Source organism: Lynx rufus, unplaced genomic scaffold (assembly GCF_022079265.1).
Source record: "Lynx rufus isolate CCGP_SWC_20201006 ecotype Redwood Valley unplaced genomic scaffold, mLynRuf1.p SCAF_37, whole genome shotgun sequence".
In the NCBI taxonomy this organism is placed as follows: Eukaryota; Metazoa; Chordata; class Mammalia; order Carnivora; family Felidae; genus Lynx; species Lynx rufus.
The window spans coordinates 3,579,634-3,600,199 of record NW_025814853.1 but is presented as its reverse complement, the minus strand read 5'-3'; the positions used below and the strand labels follow the sequence as shown (position 1 = coordinate 3,600,199).

General features: G+C 47.4%; 1 protein-coding gene across 8 annotated transcripts in view; it reads left to right on the top strand.

Moving 5' to 3' along the window:
• The window catches only part of B3GNTL1 (UDP-GlcNAc:betaGal beta-1,3-N-acetylglucosaminyltransferase like 1), a 98,398-nt gene that overhangs the window by 34,807 nt on the left and 43,025 nt on the right, over positions 1 to 20,566 (top strand). For 4 of the 8 annotated variants that reach the window (XM_047094086.1, XM_047094085.1, XM_047094084.1 and 1 more), the window contains 2 exons: positions 10,811 to 10,876; positions 20,216 to 20,311. In XM_047094086.1, the coding sequence (XP_046950042.1) occupies positions 10,811 to 10,876; positions 20,216 to 20,311 (162 nt within the window). Of the gene's footprint in view, positions 1 to 7,772; positions 7,799 to 10,809; positions 10,877 to 16,321; positions 16,548 to 16,743; positions 17,165 to 20,215; positions 20,312 to 20,566 lie in introns of those variants that run through there. The other 4 variants (XM_047094091.1, XM_047094089.1, XM_047094092.1 and 1 more) reach the window with 4 other exon arrangements.

The window sequence follows — 20,566 nt, the reverse complement described above, 5'->3', positions numbered from 1 at the left end:
TGCAATTGCTGAGTTATAGGGTAGTTCTATTTTTAATTTTTTGAGGAACCTCCATACTGTTTTCCAGAGTGGCTGCACCAGTTTGCAATCCCACCAGCAGTGCAAAAGAGATCCTCTTTCTCCGCATCCTCACCAACATCTGTTGTTGCCTGAGTTGTTAATTTTAGCCATTCTGACAGGTGTGAGGTGGTATCTCATTGTGGTTTTAATTTGTATTTCCCTGATGATGAGTGATGTTGAGCATTTTTTCATGTGTCTGTTAACCATCTGGATGTCTTCTTTGGAGAAGTGTCTATTCCTGTCTTTTTCCCATTTCTTCCCTGGAATATTTGTTTTTTGGGTGTTGGGTTTGTGATAAAGTTCTTTATAGATTTTGGATACTAACCCTTTATCTGATAATGTCATTTGCAAATATCTTCTCCCATCCTGTTGGTTGCCTTTTAGTTTTGCTGATTGTTTCCTTCGCTGTGCAGAAGCTTTTTATTTTGATGAGGTCCCAATAGCACATTTTTGCTTTTGTTTGCCTTGTCTCCAGAGACATGTTGAGCAAGAAATTGCTGCGGCCGAGATCAAAGAGGTTTTTGCCTGCTTTCTTCTCTAGGATTTTGATGGCTTCCTGTCTTACATTTAGGTCTTTCACCCCTTTTGAGTTTATTTTTGCGTATGGTGTAAGAAAGTAGTCCGGGTTCATTCTTCTGCATGTCGCTGTCCAGTTTTCCCAGCACCACTTGCTGAAGAGATTATCTTTATTCCATTGGATATTCTTTCCTGCTTTGTCAAAGATTAGTTGGCCATACGTTTGTGGGTCCATTTCTGGTCTATTCTGTTCCATTGATCTGAGTGTCTGTTTTTGTGCCAGTACCATGCTGTCTTGATGATTACAGCTTTGTAATATATCTTGAAGTCCGGGATTGTGATGCCTCCAGCTTTGGTTTTCTTTTTCAGGATTGCTTTGGCTATTCAGTGTCTTTTCTGGTTCCATACACATTGTGGTGTGGGATTGTTTGTTCTAGCTCTGTGAAGAATGCTGGTATTATTTTGATAGGGATTGCATTGAACATGTAGATTGCTTTGGGGAGTATTGACATTTTAACAATATTTGTTCTTCCTATCCATGAGCATGGAATAATTTTCCATTTTTTTGTGTCTTCTTCAATTTCTTTCATAAGCTTTCTATAGTTTTCAGTGTATAGATTTTTCACCTCTTCGGTTAGGTTTATTCCTAGGTATTTTATGGTTTTTGGTGCAATTGTAAATGGGATCGATTCCTTGATTTCTCTTTCTGCTGCTTAATTGACGTAAAGGAATGCAACTGGTTTTTGTGCATTGATTTTATATCCTGCAACTTTACTGAATTCATGGATCAGTTCTAGTGGTCTTTTGGTGGAATCTTTTGGGTTTTCCATGTAGAGTATCATGTCGTCTGCAAAGAGTGAAAGTTTGACCTCCTCCTGGCCGATTTGGATGCCTTTTATTTCTTTGTGTTGTCTGATTGCTGAGGCTAAGACTTCCAATACTGTTGTTGATTAACAGTGGCAAGAGTGGACATCCCTGTCTTGTTCCTGACCTTAGGGGGAAAGCTCTCAGTTTTTCCCCATTGGGGATGATATTAGCATTGGGTCTTTCATATATGGCTTTTATGATCTCGCGGTATGATCCTTCTATCCCTACTTTCATGAGTATTTTTATCAAGAAAAGATGCTGTATTTTGTCAAATGTTTTCTCTGCATCTATTGAGAGGATCATGTGGTTCTTGTCCTTTATTTTATTGATGTGATAAGTCACATTGATTGTTTTGTGGATATTGAACCAGTCCTGCATCCCAGGTATAATTTCACTTGGTTTGGTGAATAATTCTTTTAATGTATTGTTGGATCCAGTTGGCTAGTATATTGTTGAGGATTTTTGCATCCATGTTCATCAGGGAAATTGGTCTATAGTTCTCCTTTTTAGTGGGGTCTTTGTCTGCTTTTGGAATCAAGGTAATGCTGACTTCATAGAATGAGTTTGGAAGTTTTCTTTCCATTTCTATTTTTTGGAACAGCTTCAAGAGAATAGGTGTTAACTCTTCTTTAAATGTTTGGTAGAATTCTCCTGGAAAGCCATCTGGCCCTGGACTCTTGTTTGTTGGGAGATTTTTGATTAGTGATTCAATTTCTTTACTGGTTATGGGTCTGTTCAAATTTTCTATTTCTTCCTGTTTCAGTTTCGGTAGTTTATATGTTTCTAGGAATTTGTCCTTTTTTTCCATATTGCCCATTTTATTGGCATATTAATTGCTCATAATATTCTCTTATTGTGTTTATTTCTGCTGTGTTCATTTTGATCTCTCCTCTTTCATTCTTGATTTTATTTATTTGGGTCCTTTCCTTTTCCTTTTTGTTAGAACTGGCTAGTGGTTTATCAATTTTGTTAATTCTTTCAAAGAATCAGCTCCTGGTTTCATTGATCTGTTCTACTGGGTTTTTTTTGTTGTTGTTGTTTCAATACCATTGATTTCTGCTCTAATATTTATTATTTCCTGTCTTCTGCTGGTTTGGGGTTTTATTTGCTGTTCTTTTTCCAGCTCTTTAAGGTGTAAGGTTAGATTGTGCATCTGAGACCTTTCTTCCTTCTTTAGGAAGGCCTGGATTGCTGTATACTTCCCTCTTATGACTGCCTTTGCTGCATCCCAGAGGTTTTGGGTTGTGGTGTTATCATTTTCATTGGCTTCCATGTAGTTTTTAATTTCCTCTTTAACTTCTTGGTTAGCCCATTCATTCTTTAGTAGGATGTTCTTAGTCTCCAAGTATTTGTTACCTTTCTAAATTTTTTCTTGTGGTTGCTTTCGAAAAGTTTCATAGCGTTGTGGTCTGAAAATATGCATAGCAAGATCTTGATCTTTTTTTACTTGTTGAGGGCTGATTTATGTCCCAGTTTGTGATCTGTTATGGAGAATGTTCCATGTGCACTCGAGAAGAATGTGTACTCTGCTGCTTGAGAATGAAGTGTTCTATATGTATCTGTTAAGTCCATCCAGTCCAGTTGTCATTCAAAGCCATTGTTTCCTTGTTGATTTTCTGTTTAGATGATCTGTCCGTTGCTGTAAGTGGGGTGTTGAAGTCCCCTACTGTTATGGTATTGTTGTCAATGAGTTTCTTTGTGTTTGTGATTAATTGACTTATATATTTGGGTGCTTCCCGTTTGGAGCATAAATGTTTACAACTGTTAGTCTAATAAATTGTTAACTAGAAGTCATGACAATGGCGTTTTCGTCTCCTTTGCAATCTCAGAGAGTGCACTGAACCCTTTCACTGTTAAGTATGTTGTTTGCTGTAGATTGTTGTCATACTTGTCCTTAATAAAGCTAGGGATGTTCTCTTCCAAAGCTGAAGAAAGAGTAGATGCCCCAGGCAGAGGAAGGGCTCCTGTCACTGTGCCTCCATCTGGACTATATCCCCCAACAACCCCTCAGGGCCTGCCCCTTGGGCTGGAAGACCCCCAGCATCAGCGCAGATATTTCCTCCAAGTCTTTTCACCTTCTGGTTATTCTGCACACAAATTTGAAATTTTGATGAAGCCTGTTGATCAGAGTTTTCTTTCTATCACTTGTGCTTTGTTGTCAGATGTAAGGATTCTTTGCTTAACTCAGGGTCACCAAGATTTTTCTGAGTTTCCAGTTTTAGCTCTCACGTTTAGGTCTGTGGTCTACTTTGAATTCCTTTTGTGTGTGGTGGGGATTGATGTTCATTTTTCCCTTCCAGTACTGAGGCCCCAGCCTTTGCCTTGCCTGGGCCATTCCTCTGCTTGTGGCTCTGCCTGTGTGGGTCTGCACACATCCCCGGGCCAGGTGGTAGCTCTGTGGCTGTGAGTTTTGAATCAGAAAGCATAAGATCTCCATCGTGTTTCTTCTTTTGTCAAGACTGCCATCGCCATTCTGGGCCTTTACTTCTCCATGGGAATTTCAGGATCAGCCTGCCAATTTCCATAAAGACACAAGTAGAGGTTTTGGTATGTATTGTAGTGAATCCATAGGTCAGTTTGGGGAGAACTGTTTTGTAATATTGAGTCTTCTGATCCACTAATGCATGATGTCTCTTCTGTTCATTTAGATCATTCACTTGTTTCAGCAATGTTTTCTGATTTCCACTGTACAAGCCTTGGCACTTCTTTTGTTAAATGTATGTCTAATGGTTTTATTCTTTGATGCGATTATGAATGTATTATTTTATTTCAGATTATTTGATGCTAGTGTATAGAAATACAATTGAATTTTTGAACTGTAAATTGTATTTATTTTTTATCGTTTTATGTTGTATCATCACAGCAAGTGTGCCCCTTAATCCCCATCACCTACTTCACTGCCTCCCCTCCCTTCTGGTGACCATTAGTGTGTTCTCTATAGTGAAGAGTCTGTTTCTTGGTTTGTTTCTCTCTCTCTCTCTCTCTCTCCTCTTGTTTTTTTTGTTGTTGTTGTTATTTTTTTTTGTTTTTTTTGCCTTTCTCATTTGTTTCTTAAATTCCACATATGAATGAAACCATCTGCTATGTGTCTTTCTCTAACTGACTTATTTTGCTTAGCATACTATACTCAAGCTCCATCCATGTCCTTGCAAATTGAAAGATTTCATTCCTTTTTATAGCAAAGTAATATTGCGTAATATATATAGGTCTTACACCTTTATCCATTCATCAGATGATGGACACGTGGGCTACTTCTGTAATTTGGCTATTGTAAATAATGCTGATATAAACATCAGGATGCATGTATCCCTTTGATAGTGTTTTTGCACTCTTTAGGTAAATTTTCAGTAGTGCAATTGCTGGATCATAGGGTAGTTCTATTTTTAACTTTTTGAGGAATCTCCATACTATTTTCCTCAGTGGCTATACCAGTTTGCATTCCCACCAACAGTGTAAGAGGATTCCCCTTTCTCCACATCCTCACCAACACCTGTTGTTCCTTGTGTTGTTAATTCTGACATTAGTGTCAGAATGGCCTTGTGTAGCCATTCTGACAGGTGTGAGTGGTATCTCAGTGTGGTTTGGATTTATATTTCTCTGATGATGAGTGATGTTGACCATCTTTTTTCATGTGTCTGTTTGCCATCTAGACATCTTCCTTGGAAAAGGGTCTATTCAGTCTTCTGCCCATTTTTAATTATGGGGGGTGTTGAGTTTGATAAGTTCTTTATAGATTTTGCATACTAACCCTTTATCAGATGTGTCATTTGCAAATATCTTCTCTTATTCCATAGACTGCCTTTATTTCCCCACAGTAAACCTTCTCTGATGTGGCCTCTTCTCTCTTTGGTTGTGCGAGTCTTCAGGTTGATTTCTGGGGTATTTGGGGTGATTTTGGTCTAGTTATGTCCATGGGATGAGGTGTGCCCAGGGTTCTCCTACCCTGCTGCCATCTTCCTCCTCTGAGTCAGTTGCCTTTTAGTTTTGTGGATTAAAGACCTAAATATAAGACCTGAACTCACAAAAATCCTCCAGGAGAAAACAGGCAGCAACCTCTTTGACCTCAGCCCTAGCAACATTTTTCTAGGCGTGTCTCCTGAGGTAAGGGAAACAAAAGCAAAAATAAACTCTTGAGACTTCATCAAAATAAGTTTCTGCACAGTGAAGGAAGTGGTCAACAGAAATACAATTGATTTTTGTGTTCTGATCCTGTATTCTGTGACCTTGCTGAACTTGTTAGTTTAGTATTTTTTTGTGGATCCTTTAGGGTTTTCTGAATACAAACTCATGCTGTCTGCAAACTGAGGCAATTTCACCTCTTCCTTTCCAGTCTGGGTGCCTTTTACTTTCCTTTATTGCCTGATCCCACTGACCAGAAGCTCATGCGGTGCTCTGGGCACAAGGGCAGATGTTTTCCCTCATTCCCAGTCTCAGGGAAGACCTTTCGTTGCCCACCTTACAGACGTTAACTGTAGGGCTTTCATAGATGCCTTTCATCAAGATGAAGAAGTTCCTTTCTATTCCTATGTTGTTGAGAATTTTTATCCTGAATGGCCACTGGATTTTGTGAAATCCTTTTTCTGCATTTATTGAGGTCATCAGGTAGCAATTGTTCTTTTTTTGTCAATATAATGTATGATATTAATTGACTTTCAGATGGTGAAGCAACCTTGCATTCCCAGGGATATCCCATTTGGTCTGGAATAAACCTTTGTACTTGTTGCCGATTTGGTTTGCGAATATTTTGTCAAGCACTCTTTCACCTATGTTCATGCGTCATATTGCTCTGTAGTTTTCTTAAGTTGTCTCTAACATTGGTACCGGGAAGTACTTAGCCACTTGGAGTGAGTAAGATGTATCCCTGCCTCTACCACTTCTGGAGGCTTTGTGGTGAAGGTGACATATTGTTTCTTCTTTTTTTTTTAAGATTTTATTTTTAAGGAATCTCTGCACCCAACATGGGACTTGAACTCACAATCCCGAGATCAAGAGTCATGTGCTTTACCAACTGAGCCAGTCTGGCACCCCTGTTTCTTCTTTAAATGTTTGGTAGAATTTACTACTTATGCCATCTGAACTTGGAGAGTTGTGGGGAGAGATTTTTATTTATTTCTTTTTTTTTTTTTTAACGCTTATTTATTTTTGAGACAGGGAGAGACAGCATGAACGGGGGAGGGTCAGAGAGAGAGGGAGACACAGAATCCGAAACAGGCTCCAGGCTCTGAGCTGTCAGCACAGAGCCCAACGTGGGGCTCAAACTCACGGACCGCGAGACCATGACCTGAGCCGAAGTCGGATGCTTAACCGACTGAGCCACCCAGGCGCCCCATGAGATTTTTAATTTTTTGTGGGGAGAGATTTTTAATTACTAGCCCAATATTTTTTTTTTTTTTACTTTTTATAGATCTCTTCAGATTTTATTTTTCTTCTTCAGTTTCAGAAACCCATATCTTTCTGGGAATTATCCGTTTCATCTAATTGTCTGCTTTGTTGGTGAGCAGTTGGTTGGACTCTCCTGTAGTTCTCTTAACTTCTCTGAGGCCAGCCTTGCTGTCTTCCTTTTCATTCCTAAATTTACTTACTTGCGTCTTCTCTTTTTCTTGGTCTGTCTCGCTCAGGAGTCAGCAGATGACAGCTCACAGGACAAAACCCCTGGCAGCCTGTTTTTTATGGTCTCTGAGCTAAAAATGGTCTTTATTTTTAAAATGTTATAAAAACAAAATAACAAACAACAACAAAAAACCAAGAATATTGGCAGAAACCACATATGGCCACAAAGACCAAAATATTTACTCTCTGGCCCTTTATAGAAAAAGTTTGTTGGTCTCCAATTTAGCTAAAAGTTTGTTAAATTTGATGTTTTCAAAGAACCAATCATTGTTTGAATTGATTGTTTCTGTTGCTTTTCTTTTCTCTGTCTCTTTCTGTTTCTGCTCTGGTCTTTATTATTTTTTTCTTACTTTTGGTTTAGTTTTCTCTTTTTTATTGTTGTTTCTTAAGAAATCAGTCTTTGTTGGTACAGGTGCGGCTTTTGCCGTATTGCTATATCATGTTTTCATTCAGCTCAGAATATTTTCTAATTGTGATTTCTTCTGCAACTGTTGGCTGTTTAGAAGTAAATTGTTCATTTCCACACATTGGTGGTAGATTTCCCAAATACCCTCCTGTTTTTGGTTTCTGACTTAACTTCACTGTGGTCAGAGAACAGGTTTCATATGATCTTAATGCTTTCACATTTGTGGTCCCTGCTGCGTAGACGAGCCTGCGCTGGTGGGTTGAGTGCTGGTTGATGGCACTGCCTCCCTTCTCTCTGCGGGTGGCCTGGCCTGTCCAGCCGTCCTGTCCGGTGCCCACAGTGAGTGTCTGAATTTCCAGCTTTTGCTGTTGAGTTGTCCCTTTCTTTCTTCAGGTCTGTGCTTTTTATTTCCTCTTCCTCTGTGGCCAGCACACAAGTGCATTTACGACCTTTACTTCTTTTTGATGGCGGCCCTCTGTCCGCGTGTAGCCTCCTCCCCGTCTCCAGGCATCCTGTTGCCGAAGGTCTGTCCGTCTCTCTGGCTTCAGTTTGCGTGGGATCTTCCGCCCTCCCACGTTTAGTCGCTCTGTGTCGGAACCTGATGTCTGTGTCTTGCAAATAGCACGTCAGTAGATCTTCTTTCTGTGTGTGTGTGTGTGTGTGTGTGTGTGTGTGTGTGTGTGTGTGTGTGTTTTAATCCAATCTGACAGTGTTTAGTTTTGGTTAAAGAATTGAGTTTTTTCACATTTGTTGTTTATTTGGCTGTGTGTGCTCATGCGTTCCCCGTTTACTTTCGGCCTCACGGCTCTTTTGTTCACGTCTTCTGTCCTTGCTGCTTCCACCTATTTTATTGAACAGATATTTTCCAGTGCACTGCTTAAAATTACTGATTTTTAACTCTTTGAGTTATTTTCTTAGTGGTTGCTTTCTGAGAGTCTTACCATGTGTTGTTTTGTCTGCCTGGTGACCCTCGTGTGCTGGCCGCTGTGTTTTAGCATCTGTGCAGTCTGAGGCCTTGCCTCAGATGAGAGTCCTCCCTTAGAGACTCCCCCTCACTTCCTCTGGGTGCCTGGGGCCCTGTGGCCATTGTCCCTCGAGCCCCTGTCGCCTTGGGGAGACAGCAGCTGCGGCCTGAGCTGGCAAGTGCTGTGGGTGAGCAGCACCCACTCCCTCCCTGACACTGAGCAGCCCTGGGCTCCCGTTTCCCTCCTCTCAGACTTTCGTTAGGCTCATTGATGCCTCCGGGGCAGAAATGGCTGGTGTTTTCCTGTTCACACCCCTGCCTGATTTGGACCCAGTACCCCGAGTGCTTCTCGTTAACTCTCTATTGCTATTAAGACTTTTAAGATATTTTACACAGCTTTCTTAGCTGAACAGAGCAGGATTATTTGTGTGCCAAAGGCTAGTGTGTCATTTCTGTGGGTGGAACCTGGAGGCCTCTTGACTGGGGTCAGGACCCTGTCCTGGCACATGAGCAAGTAGCAAACCATGAGCAGGAAATTTCTCCATAAGTCAGAATTTTTGGCAGAAACACACAGGTAGCTAACATTTGATAATTCCTTGACCCTGTACTTTGCAAGCGGGGTTTCAACCTGTCAGTCAGTCTGCTCTGTCTCCTCCCCTTCTTCGGGGAGCCTCCTGAGCACGTGACCACATAACTTCTGTCTTTGAGTCTGAAAGCCAAGCATAAAGACACTTAACAAAAACACACACACACACACACACACAAATTGACCTTGCTTTCTGCCGTAGAGGGAGATCTTCTTGTGGCTGGTGGCAACTTTGATTTGCAGGCAGCACGTCCCATCCTTGGCTTCTGTCTGCCTCTAGCTCTTGCCTGACCGTGGCCCTGGCCATCCCCAGGAGCCCATAGCCATACTCTCCCAGGGCCATTCTCACTCAGAAGCTACTTAATTTGAAGCTCCAGGTTTCTTTGAACTACAAAATTCTTTGACTAGATGAGCTTGTTTCTACCTAATATTATTGTGGTCAGAAAGGAAACAGCATTTCATTCTGAATTAATGTTATTTTTATAATACATCAAAATCCTTTGCCCTAGGCTGCCGAGAATGTTGTTTCTTAACTGGGTATCATTGTGGAACTTCAGCCAGTCTGGGGACCTTGCACACTCTCAGGCAAACATGTGTGGAGGTTTCTGAGCCCTCCCTCCTGTGCACTGTGGGGTCAGGACTGTGTATCCACCCCTTAGGCTCCTCTTCTTTGCATCTCAAATACCAGCTGACTTTTGTTAAAACCAGCTCCTGGTGTTGGGCACCAGCTGTGAACTCTGTAGACCTTGACCAGAATGGGGCCTTTTGCAGGACACGAAAAGTGGTGCAGATCATGGCCACCAGCAGAAACACATCTGAGCTTGTTTATTAAAATAGCACATGACTTTTCTTGTTTAATAAAGACCTTTTCATTCATCCCATCAGCAAGTTTTTCTTCTTTCAAAATGGTCTCGGGAGAACAAGGAGCTTCTCTGTGACCTACAGGCCAGTGTGTGCTCTGAAATCATGGGGTACCTGTCATGTTGCTTGGTTTGGGGGCTTCTTTGCTCCTTGCGTTTCTCCTGGAATTTCTAAGCTAATTGTCAGTGGGTGTGTTAGCTGTCTTCAGTATTCTGTATACTTGCAGGGGTTGACTTTATTCAGACACCCTGGGGGTGATTCTAGTTCAGGAAGTGGTGGAAACTTACTTTAGAATGTTCTTGAGAGACAGGAATTTCTGGGCAGTTTTGGTTTTAGCAAATATTGGTTTCTCAGTTAATCCCATGTTCAAATTTTAACCCTGGTATGTAATTGCTATGAGACCTTGGGTGAAATACATAGCCTTTCCAAGCCTTGTTTTCGTTGGCTACAAAACAGGGATAATTTTAGCTGCCCTGCCTTCAACTATACAAGATTGTAATTTAAAAAAAAAAAAAAAAAGTATATGTGAGCGTTTTGTAACTGGTGAAGTAATCGAAAATATAATTCAGTCTTGAGCGGACATTTCATTTGTTCTACAAGTATTTCTGTAGGCCAACTTCTAGAAAGTTGGGCTGGTCCAACTTCTAGAAAGGCATACAAGATGCCCCTTCCCAGTGGTGGTGCGGGGCCTGTGTCTTAGGGATGTGTATCCTCAGATTGCTGGACGAGGTCAAGTGCCCTCTGGAGTGCTTGCACATGGCAGTGTGCGAGCCATCGTGGGGACTGCCAGCATCTCCCTGCCAACTAACAGGGTTCCTGGTCCCATGGGTAGCATCTGCATTGCCTGTTCCCGGCTCTTGCCCATTTTGCTGTTGGCTTTTCTATCTGTTTCTTTCTTGTTTGTGGGTTATGTGAGTTTAAACTGTGTTCTTTGCCTCAGGATGACGTCATGATGCCTCAGAGGGTGAGATTGCAACTGGAAGCTGCTGCCCAACACCCGACAAGTGTAAGTCTAGGCATCTGTCCCTGGTGCATGTGCATCCTGTGTCTGTTCCCAATGCGTGTGAGTCCTGGCATCTGTCCTTACGTGTGAGTCCTGATGTCTGTCCCTAATACGGGTGAGTCCTGGCATGTGTCCCTGATGTGTATGAGTCTTGGCATCTGTCCCTGATGAGTGTGAATCCTGACGTCTGTCCCTGAATGTGAGTCCTGGCATCTGTCCTGAATGTGAGACCTGGTGTCTGTCCCTGAGAGTGTCTTGTGTCTGTTCTCAAGTGTGAGTCCTCTGCCTGTCCCTGAGTGTGAGTCCTACCTCTGTCTCTGACATGTGTGAGCCCTGTGTTTGTCCCCGAGTGTGAGTCCTGCATCTGTCTCTGAGTTGTTGTCCACTTTGATGAAAGTGATGTCGCGGCTGTTTGCATTAAGGCTCTTCTTTAGGCTACGACTGCCCCATCAGAGCATGAGCAGTGGCTCTTAGATCTCTAGACACTCAAGGCTGTTTTCCTGCGCACACAGGGCTTCTCGGTTTGGTTTTATTTTCATGAGTATTCCTGACGCCGTGTGTAGAAGCACACACTGTGTCAGCAGCTTACAGGGTTATTCTTACTACCTATAAGTCCTCAGACTACAGTTCTCAACTTCAGAAGGGCTTCCCAGTTGTCCTCCATGAGCCAGGACCGTCTTCCTGGGTACTCGTGGGGTGAGGGCCTCATTTCCTGACCGGAAGCCCCGTGTAGGGGAGGTGTCACCTGCCCACGTGGACCTGAAGGGCATCACAGACCCAGGGGCACTTGCCTCTGTATAGCTCCAGCCTGGTGGCTGATCCCAGAGCCTACGTCTGACCCTAGCACCCACTGCTTAAACGTCTGTGCCGAAGTTTTAGTGAAAATGTCTGAATTACTGTGATGATCACTGATTTTAGAAATCGTCAAACAGAAGGGTCTGCAGGACTGCTTAAACCAGCTTCCGTGCCATCTACCCAGTGGGCGGCCTCCCTCCTGCCCCCAACTCCAGGTTCTGCTCCCTCTGCCACAGTGCTGGATCGGCGCCTGCACTGAAGCTTCTCCAGCATCACGGGCACACGATGAGCCCCCAGGGATCTGATTCTGGGCATCAAGTGAGGCCTGAGCTCAGCATTTCTCATAGGCTCTGGGTGCCGGAGGGCTCAGGCTGTCCCCAGGCCATCCCCAGGCCGTGTGTAGGGCAGGGCAGGGCTCAGCAAGCCATCCTCAGCAAACCTGCACGGTGTGAGGGACTGTGAGAGGCTCAAAAGTGCACAAGATAAAATTTCCCAAGGAGCTTGAACAACTTTTGTGCATCCAGATGAATAAATTCTCTTCCAGCAGTTCTTTGGGAGCTTTGAATTCAGTGCACGGACTTTCTGCTTCTAAAGAAATTCAGCACCCTGTGCTTTCGTCTCCAGCTGCCCAGCCCCACACATGACTCTGTGACTCAGGGTCTTGGGCTGCAGGCACCTGGTCTGCCCTGTAAACACGTGCGCATGCTCCCCTCAAGGGGCTGTCATTCAGCTTGATGCTGAAGATCCTCAGTCCCTGAAGTGTAACTGCACTTACATTGCTTAAAATGACACATTTTTAATGTAAACATGTCCTTGAAATATACCTGGAAGAAGATAAAAAATGGCCCCTCAGCTGCATCTTGAGAAGCTACTACAGTGCTCCTCAGGCTGGAAGCTTCCGGAAGGTGGGATGCATAGGAGGTTTGAAAGTGCCCAGTTGCGCTCCTTCATTGAGAAGTGACCTCTCGGCTGGCATAGTGTCTTGGGGGCCACTGTGCGTCCTGGGGTCCTGACGGCAGGGGTGTGATGTCACTGGCTGGTGAAACCAGGCAGGCAGGGAGCCAGCACCCACAGCTTCCTCATGACCGCTCCCTGCTTGAATGGGACTAGCCGTGTCCTCCAGGAAGTCAGCTGGTCGCAGGTCTGAGTCATGGCTGCAAAACCCCTTCCTGGCAGCACACAGGTGATGTTTGAGGAACTGTAGGGTTAGGCTCCCAAGTGGGCACAAAACTGACCATGACGGACAGGAGGTTGCTTGTGGCCAGTGCTGCCTACGTCCGAGCCAGACCCCAGAGCACAAAGGAAGTGGGAGACAGTGCAGTGTTTGAGGGCGTGAAAGCCAGGGTGTGCGAGGCACACCTTCGTAGGTGCTGTGGGGCTTGCACACAGTTCTGCAGCATTCACCAGATCCTGACAGGAAACAGGGGTCGGCCAAGTGTTAGAACCACGGCTATGTACAAATATAGATTTCGTAGCAATCAGCTACCACAGACCCCAGGAGATGCTTGCTAAAAGTTTACACAGACTCTTGAATCTCTGATGCTTTCTAGCTGGAAATGAACAGATGTCAGAAAGATGCTCTGACATACAGTGTCGACAGGTTACGGCTTCTCCTGAAAGCCCCCAGGGGTGGTGGCCCAGCACTGAGCCCTCGCCCCTCAGCAAGCATCCTGTGAGGCTAATGGCAGGTGCTTGTGCTGTGGCGGGCAGCCGTCCTGAGATGCCACATCTCTTAGAGTGATGCTCACGTGGTAGGGGTTTAAAATATGCTCTGCATTAAAACTTCTGAAGAGTTTGTCACCAGTGTTGATGACTTAGAGAGTGAGATTTGTTCTCCATACTGCAGAAATCAAACACATTTTGCTTCGTTAATGGAATGGTTTTGGGTGGTTCTTCACGCATAGGTGCAAATGGATTGCCAAGTCTTGGGACACATAAGGAATTTGGGGAAAATGCACACTGTCATTTTGTCTTAATTAAAACATTAGTTTGCATTTTTATAGGTTTTGTAAAGTTCTAGGTTAGAGTTTTCCTTGTTAACCTCATAAATTTACTCGATGTTGTGTTCCCACGTTCAGGAGAAGCTGCTTGCTCCTGCTGCGTGTCTATCCCAGCTACAAGGAGAGGCTAAGTGGCGGGAGTGGTTGCTCCTGTGTGGAGCATAGACCGGGATGCCATACTCTTGTTGCCCCAGAGCAAAATCAACAGAGTTGTTGCTGTGGGCTGATTTTTTTTTTTTTTAAGTTTATTTATTTTGAAAGAGCGACTGGGGGAGGGGCAGAGAGGGAGAGAGAGAGAATCCCAAGCAGTCTCCTTGCTGACAGTGTGGAGCCTGATGTGGGGCCTGAACCACAAACTGCGAGATGATGACCTGAGCCAAAACCAAGAGTCGGACCCCAGGTGCCCCAGGGGTTTTTTGTTTTGTTTTAAAATCATGACTTACAAAAATCCTAATTTGCAGTTGCTGGTTGGTTATGTCAATTATGTTGTAGTTTGTTTGGAAAAATGAAACGAGTTCTAAGGGTATACTTGTCCTTAGTCATTTTTTTAAGGTCATTTACAAGAAAACAATATAATTATGAAGCAGAGGCCCTCGGTGACAGTTTCCATAAACTGAGCCATTGCATATTTACTGCAGAACTTTCGGGGTGTCTGATGTTGGGTGCCATGGGGCAGCTCCCAGGATAACATTTACCCACCTGCTTATTGGACACTGCTGAGCGGAGATCAGCTCTGGGATGGGTGTTGGGGTGAGTCAGGGGAGCCGCTGTCTCTGGCCTGGGCCTTCCCTGTGGGGTCTCCCGTGCAGGAGTGCAGAGAGGGAGAGCGGTAGGGTTAGGGTTAGGGTACGTAGTTTCAGGAAGGTGGAAAGAGGTGAGGCAGCCCCACAGGAGAAGTGGGGGCCCCTTGCACAGGTGTGTGCACCCTACAGCTTCTGGATGCAGCACTGTTGATGGCTCCTCCACTGTGGCCTGGGACAGTTGGGCCCCTGCAGGCTGGTGGCGGGACTTCCTACCTCCCTGAATTGCTGTGTCTCCAGGGGGCTTGGAGGATTCAGAGGTGAATCCTGGCCTTGCTCTGTTAGCAGCAAGCTGGTGAGCATCCTGTCTGGTGGACACAGAGTTGTGGGAAAGCTGGGGAGTGGGGGGTGGCAGGCTCCTCTGTCCTCCAGGTGAGGGGGCCGTGGGGGCCATGGTCCCTCTGTCCTTCCAACACGTGTACCCTCTGCTCAGCACGCCCTCAGCCCACCCTAGAAGAGTGGCCTCTGCTGGCTCTTTTCCCCACAGGAGCCTGCAGTAACAGCTCACTGAATGATACCACTGCATAGGAGGGCCACCTGAGCCCATGTCCCAGGAGCCATGCCACATGGGCACCTGAAGAGGGAGCACGGTCACTTCAAACAGGACAGGGTGTAGTTTGCCCTGACACGTGGGTTGCGAGACGGTAGACCCACTGTTGGCATCTGTGTGGCCCACAAAGCCCACAGTAGGTGCCATTCCCGATTCTGGTTTAGCGCTTCGGGAGCGAGTGCCCCCTGGACGCCCCGTGGTGGCTGAGAGAAGGTTTGCTCAGCCTGGCCCCACAGTCCACCCTCTGCCTCACAGTGCACAGGACTGGCTGGGGACCCCTGGTCTGCAGTGCAGATGGGGTGTGAGAGCCTCAGCGTCTGCAGCTGGCCCTGGATGAGGCCCATGGGGAAGGGCCTGCTGCCTACCGGGGACAGGCCTTGGTGCTGGTCTGGTGTTTATACAGCATCAGCAGAAGACGGTGGGGGGGGGGGGGGGGGTCACAAGGACCCTATGGAATTCAGGCGGGAAGCCCAAGAGGTCAGGGACCGGAGACAGTTGAGAGGTGGGGGTGGAGGCAGCTCATGTCCCACAGTTGGGGGCTTCGCGGGGTAAAAACCACATAACCGAGCATGCTTTCCTCCACGCGTGCTGCACGTTTATGTGACCGTCACACCTGAGTCTTGTGAGTGTGGCCTGTGTACACCCCAGCCATGGCTGATACTTAGTGCTCTCGAGACACTAGCACACCTGTGTTTGTGGCGCCATGGGCCCCCAGCCAGGGCTCTGCATGTGTGTGAGCCTCACGGGCTTGACTCCTAGTTGTGAATGTTGGTCCAGGTAATTGGAAGTTGACCTAAAAGTAAAGTTTGGTTTTTTCTAACCGTCCAGCTGTCGTCCATGAGTCACAGGGAGTGGGTCCCCCACAGCCAGCTTCTCTGGGTGGAGCAGGCCGGGTCTCCCCTGGACCCCGTATCTGCCCTCTTTTCTGACCAGCGTCCCACACACACTTCCGGAAGCCAGGTCTGCTCGGGTGACAGTGGAGCCCATGGCCGGCGGGGTGACGGCATAGACTCTTCCAGCTTTGCCACGGTGATATGTGCAGGCATTCCTTCCTCCACAGGCCACCCCTGGCACGCCTGCCACCACTTGTCTTGCGAACCCGCAGCCTGTGCCCAGCGCGACAGCCCTGTTTCTTAAAGTTCCGGAGAACAACAGCACGGCCCCTTGTCTTCCTGCGTGCTGGTCATCCTGGCGCGTGGCCGGAAGGTGGCTCCGGCCGGGGGCAGGACAGATGAAGCCGGCGCTTCTGCCGGGTGTTATCTTCCTTGGACTTGGGTGTCACCGACACTCAGTGTTGCACTAGTTTCAGGTGTTCGCACACGTCTGTGGTCTGCGCCTCGTGCTGTGCTCACCGCGAGCTCAGCTGAGTCTGTCCCGATGCAACACGGTTCCCACGCCACTGACTGCATCCCCGCCCCGTGCCTTCCGCCGCTGACGCACACGCCGCCGCCGCACACACTGACGCACAGCCTACAGCACGGCCGCCTGTCTCCAAGTCCCTTTCAGACCGACCAGGGTCTGCACAGAAGGTGCCAGATTTTGTCCTCGTCTGTTCCTTGCCAGCCAGCCAGCTGGCCGTGGGCTTGATGAGGTGACCATTATTCAAGCGTCCAGACGTAGTGGTGTGCAAGCCCTCCAGTTACCACGCGCACAGACACCGCGGGTCTGGACCTCAGAAAGGGCTTTGCTCTCGGTGGGCCTCAGCTGTGGGCGGGGTGGGGGTGGGGGTGGGGCTGAGGCCTTGGCGGCTACTGGTGGCCGCGTGGCTTCCTCACTGCTTGGCAGCGCGTCCAAAAACAAGATCCTAAGAGAATAGACTGGAGGCTGTGTTGTCTTGGTATCCCTTTGCCCCCCCCTCCCCCCCTCCCGGGTTCAGGGGGAGGGACGTAGATCCCAGGCTTGGTGGGCGCCAGTCAGGCCAAGGGCAGGCAGAGCGGTTGGACAGCTACCTCCATTCTGCGTCCAGTAACCTTCTTTACTTTCTGACCTTTTTTCCCAGCCAAACTGCTGGATCTGAGACGCCCCCATATAAGCTCAGAAAGTTTCACACTCCAGGATCCCCTGCCATCTGCCCGGTTGGCAGCACATGCTCTCAGAGGAACCGGCCGACACCTCTCCAGAGCCTTACTCTAGCGGCTACTCTTAGGTGTGTGGCAGGAGGCAGTGCATCCCCAAAGCCAGCACACGCCCTTGGGTTCATTCAGCCTGTGCTTACTGAGCACCGCCTGCATACAGGGCATTGTGCTAGGCTCCTGTCACAGCGGCTCTGCCCCAGGGCATGTGAGTCTCGCGGCACGTGGAACATTGAGCATATGTTGTACTCGGTCACCGGAGACGTCTCGCGCCAGCCCTCCTGCTTTGGAGGCGGGGGGTTGGCTCAGGAGAAGAGCTTGGTGTCATGCTACAGACACGTCTTCAGGAAGAAAAAGTTTCCCGTGGTTTCTATTCTGTGGGCCAGGCCACTTTGTTTTCAGAAAGTGTTAAGGCACACAGAAGTACCCTCCTCTTCATCTATAGGTGCTCTCACCACGGAAGGCAGATGTCACCTCACCCGCCCTCTTTCTCCATGTGAGACTCCACCCCACTTGGCTCTAGCCTTCATCAGAAGCCAGCATCTGGGCAAAGGGCTCACCGTGGAAGCAGCGTGAGCACCCTCGAGCCCACAAGAGCCTCGTCCGGCTGGACACAAGCGCTGGGAGTGGGCTGCTGTGCGCCTGGCCCGTTTGTCACCCCTAGCAGCTGCTCAGGACGCAGCAGGCGTGGGGCGTGGGTCTGTGGCATCTGTGTGTGGAAGTTAAGCCCCTGTATCCATCACAACTCTGAAACAAGATTTCTACTTCACAGCTTTTTTAAATTATTATTTTGAGAGAGAAAGAGGGAGAACATGAGCGGGGGAAGTGCAGGGAGAGAGGGAGAGAGAGAATCCCAAGCAGGCTCTGTGCTGTAAGCATGGGGCCCAACTTGGGGCTCAAACACACAAACTGATCAGAACCTGAGCTGAAACCAGGAGCCACACGCTTCACTGAGCCATCCAGGTGCCTCTCTACCTCACAGCTTTGGATCATTTTCCCTTTTTTCTCCCAGAATCTTTTCTGCTCAACAATCAGATGCAAAGCCAGTCTTGACAAGACCAAAAAATAGATACAATAGACACAGAAGTACATCTGGGTCAGATCAGACCCTGGGGAGTCAGGAGCTGTTCTAACACACCTGTCTTCAGTGCATGATTCTAGAAGGAGGGGACAGGCTCTGTGGGAAGTATGGGAAAAGCACATGCATCTGTGGCCAAGGGTGTTTTATCCCCATTAGAAAATGGACAAGAGACATCTTACCAAAGAGGATGGACGGGAGCACATAAGCCACAGAAAGAGGGTCAGCCATCAGGAAACAAGGTTAGAACGGTGATGAGGGTCACCGCAGACCCGTTGGAAGGGCTGAAACCGAAGCCACAGCCACACCAGAGGCCGGTGAGGATGTGAGAGCACTTGGTCACTCACACACAGCTGGTGAAGCCATTGGGGAAAACAGTTTGACACTTTCTTAGCAAATTAAACATGCAAATACCGTACAACCTGGCAGTCATGGGCATTTACCCCAGAGAAATGAGGACACGTTCGCACAAAACCCTGTACGTGAATGTTCGTCGCAGAATGCTAGTAACAGCCCACATGTCCCGTAGTGTCTGTACTGTGCAGTGTTTTTCAGCCAAACAAGGAAAAACTGTTGTTGCACACAACAGCCTGGACGAGTCTCCAGAAAATTAGGGAGCGGAAAATAAGCCAATCACAAAAGGCTACACACTGTATGATTCTGTTGATTAAACGTTCTTGGAAAGACAGAATTACAGCATTGGAATAACAGATCAGCACTGCCATTTACAGAGAGGGGGTGTGGCTGTGAAGCTGCAAGCGTTCCCTTTGCTGGTGGTAACTTGCAGTGGTTTTTCAAGATGTTACTGTTGGAGACACTGTGTAAAAGATACACAGGCTCTCTCTCAATTATTGCTGCTACCTGTGAATCTACTGTTTTCTCAAAAAAAGTTTTAAAAAGCCCATCAGCAAAAAATGGCAAGCAAGCAAAAACTTTCTCAAAGCTCTTCATTAGCACTTCTGCATTAATATAAATTAATCACTCTGCATAAGTACTATAGAGAGCAAGATGTAAGAAATTCAAATATCGTGGTGGAACTTTGGCTAATTTCTTAATAAGGAGGCTGATACGGGTCTCAGCAACCACTATAAGGTGGAGAGAGCAGTCTGGGGCCAGCCATTAGCACCCTTACAGGAGCTCTTTGAGCCTCAGCAAGGGGCAGGCCCTGTGCTGCCCAACGTCCTCCCTTGAAGGGGGCTCCCTCCTGCAGTGCCAGACTCAGATGCCTGCAGTGGGGACCAGCCTCTTCCCACAACTGACTCTGACTCTGGAGGACTGGACCCTTCACACAGCAGTCATAGACCTATTTCAACATCCTGCAGGCAGACACTTAAACAAAAGTGCAGATGGTGTCCCTAGGTTTCAAGCTCTGTTGGAGGGGCGAACCGGGGCTGCTGGGGGCCAGGGGTGCAGAAGCAGGGATGTGCACAGGGAGTCATGTGGTCCCCCAGAGGAGGCAGGGCCGGGCTTCGAGGACCAAGGGTAGAAGGAGTGGTAAGAAAATGGTACATTATGGGAGGGGTGTTGCACTGCACAACCAGGATTCCTTCTGGGATGGGGAGGGCCTGTCTGCTGGTACCCTTGGACTCTTGCTTATTGGGAGGTTACTGCCTTCGGGAGGCTGAGTCACGAACATTATGGAGAAATGGGACCGTTTGGATTTCCTGCCCAGGAAGCTGCAGCAGAACCTTCTCATGTCTGCTGCAGCTCTGGCTCAAGAAAAAGCTACTGGAAGCACCTGGATGTCCGACCTTGTGTACAGGTCATTGTAACTTGAACGCATTAAGGGGGAAGGGTTATCTGTGACGGTTCTAACCCAGAGTAGTTTAACGGGTGCTGCTGGAACTGTCCGGTGTGGGGTCCCCCCGGAACTCTGCACTGAGTGGGTGCCCTCCCTCTCCCCTTTACTCCCAGAAGTTTTCCCCAATCTAGTGTGGGGTCTCAGTTCCCCGCTGGCTGTGCACGCTTACACCAGGTGAGACATGTAGACAGGCGTGTGCGCACGCGAGCTCACAGTGACTTTGTTAAGTTCTGTTTTGTTTCACAGATTGTAGGTTGCCAGGTGAGGAGAGACCCTCCCAACTCCACTGAGCGATACACAAGGTGGATCAACCAGCTAGCGCCAGACCAGCTTCTCACTCAGGTACTCCTGCCCTCGTCTGGGAGCCCACCCGTGTTTGCCCACCTCCTGAGTGTGGCCTGGCAGACACACACTGGAGACATTGGAGAGGGGGACAGTGATTCAGAGGAGCCTGGCCAGCTGGCAGGTCTGAAGGCCTGGCTGGAGCCTGGGGAGGGTGCAGGTGCAGCCCAGCCACACAGGCCCAGGTGGACAGGGCGAGAGGGCAGGGATGGGGCCAGGCTGTGGGAGGGAAGAGGCATCCAGGAAAGGCCATCC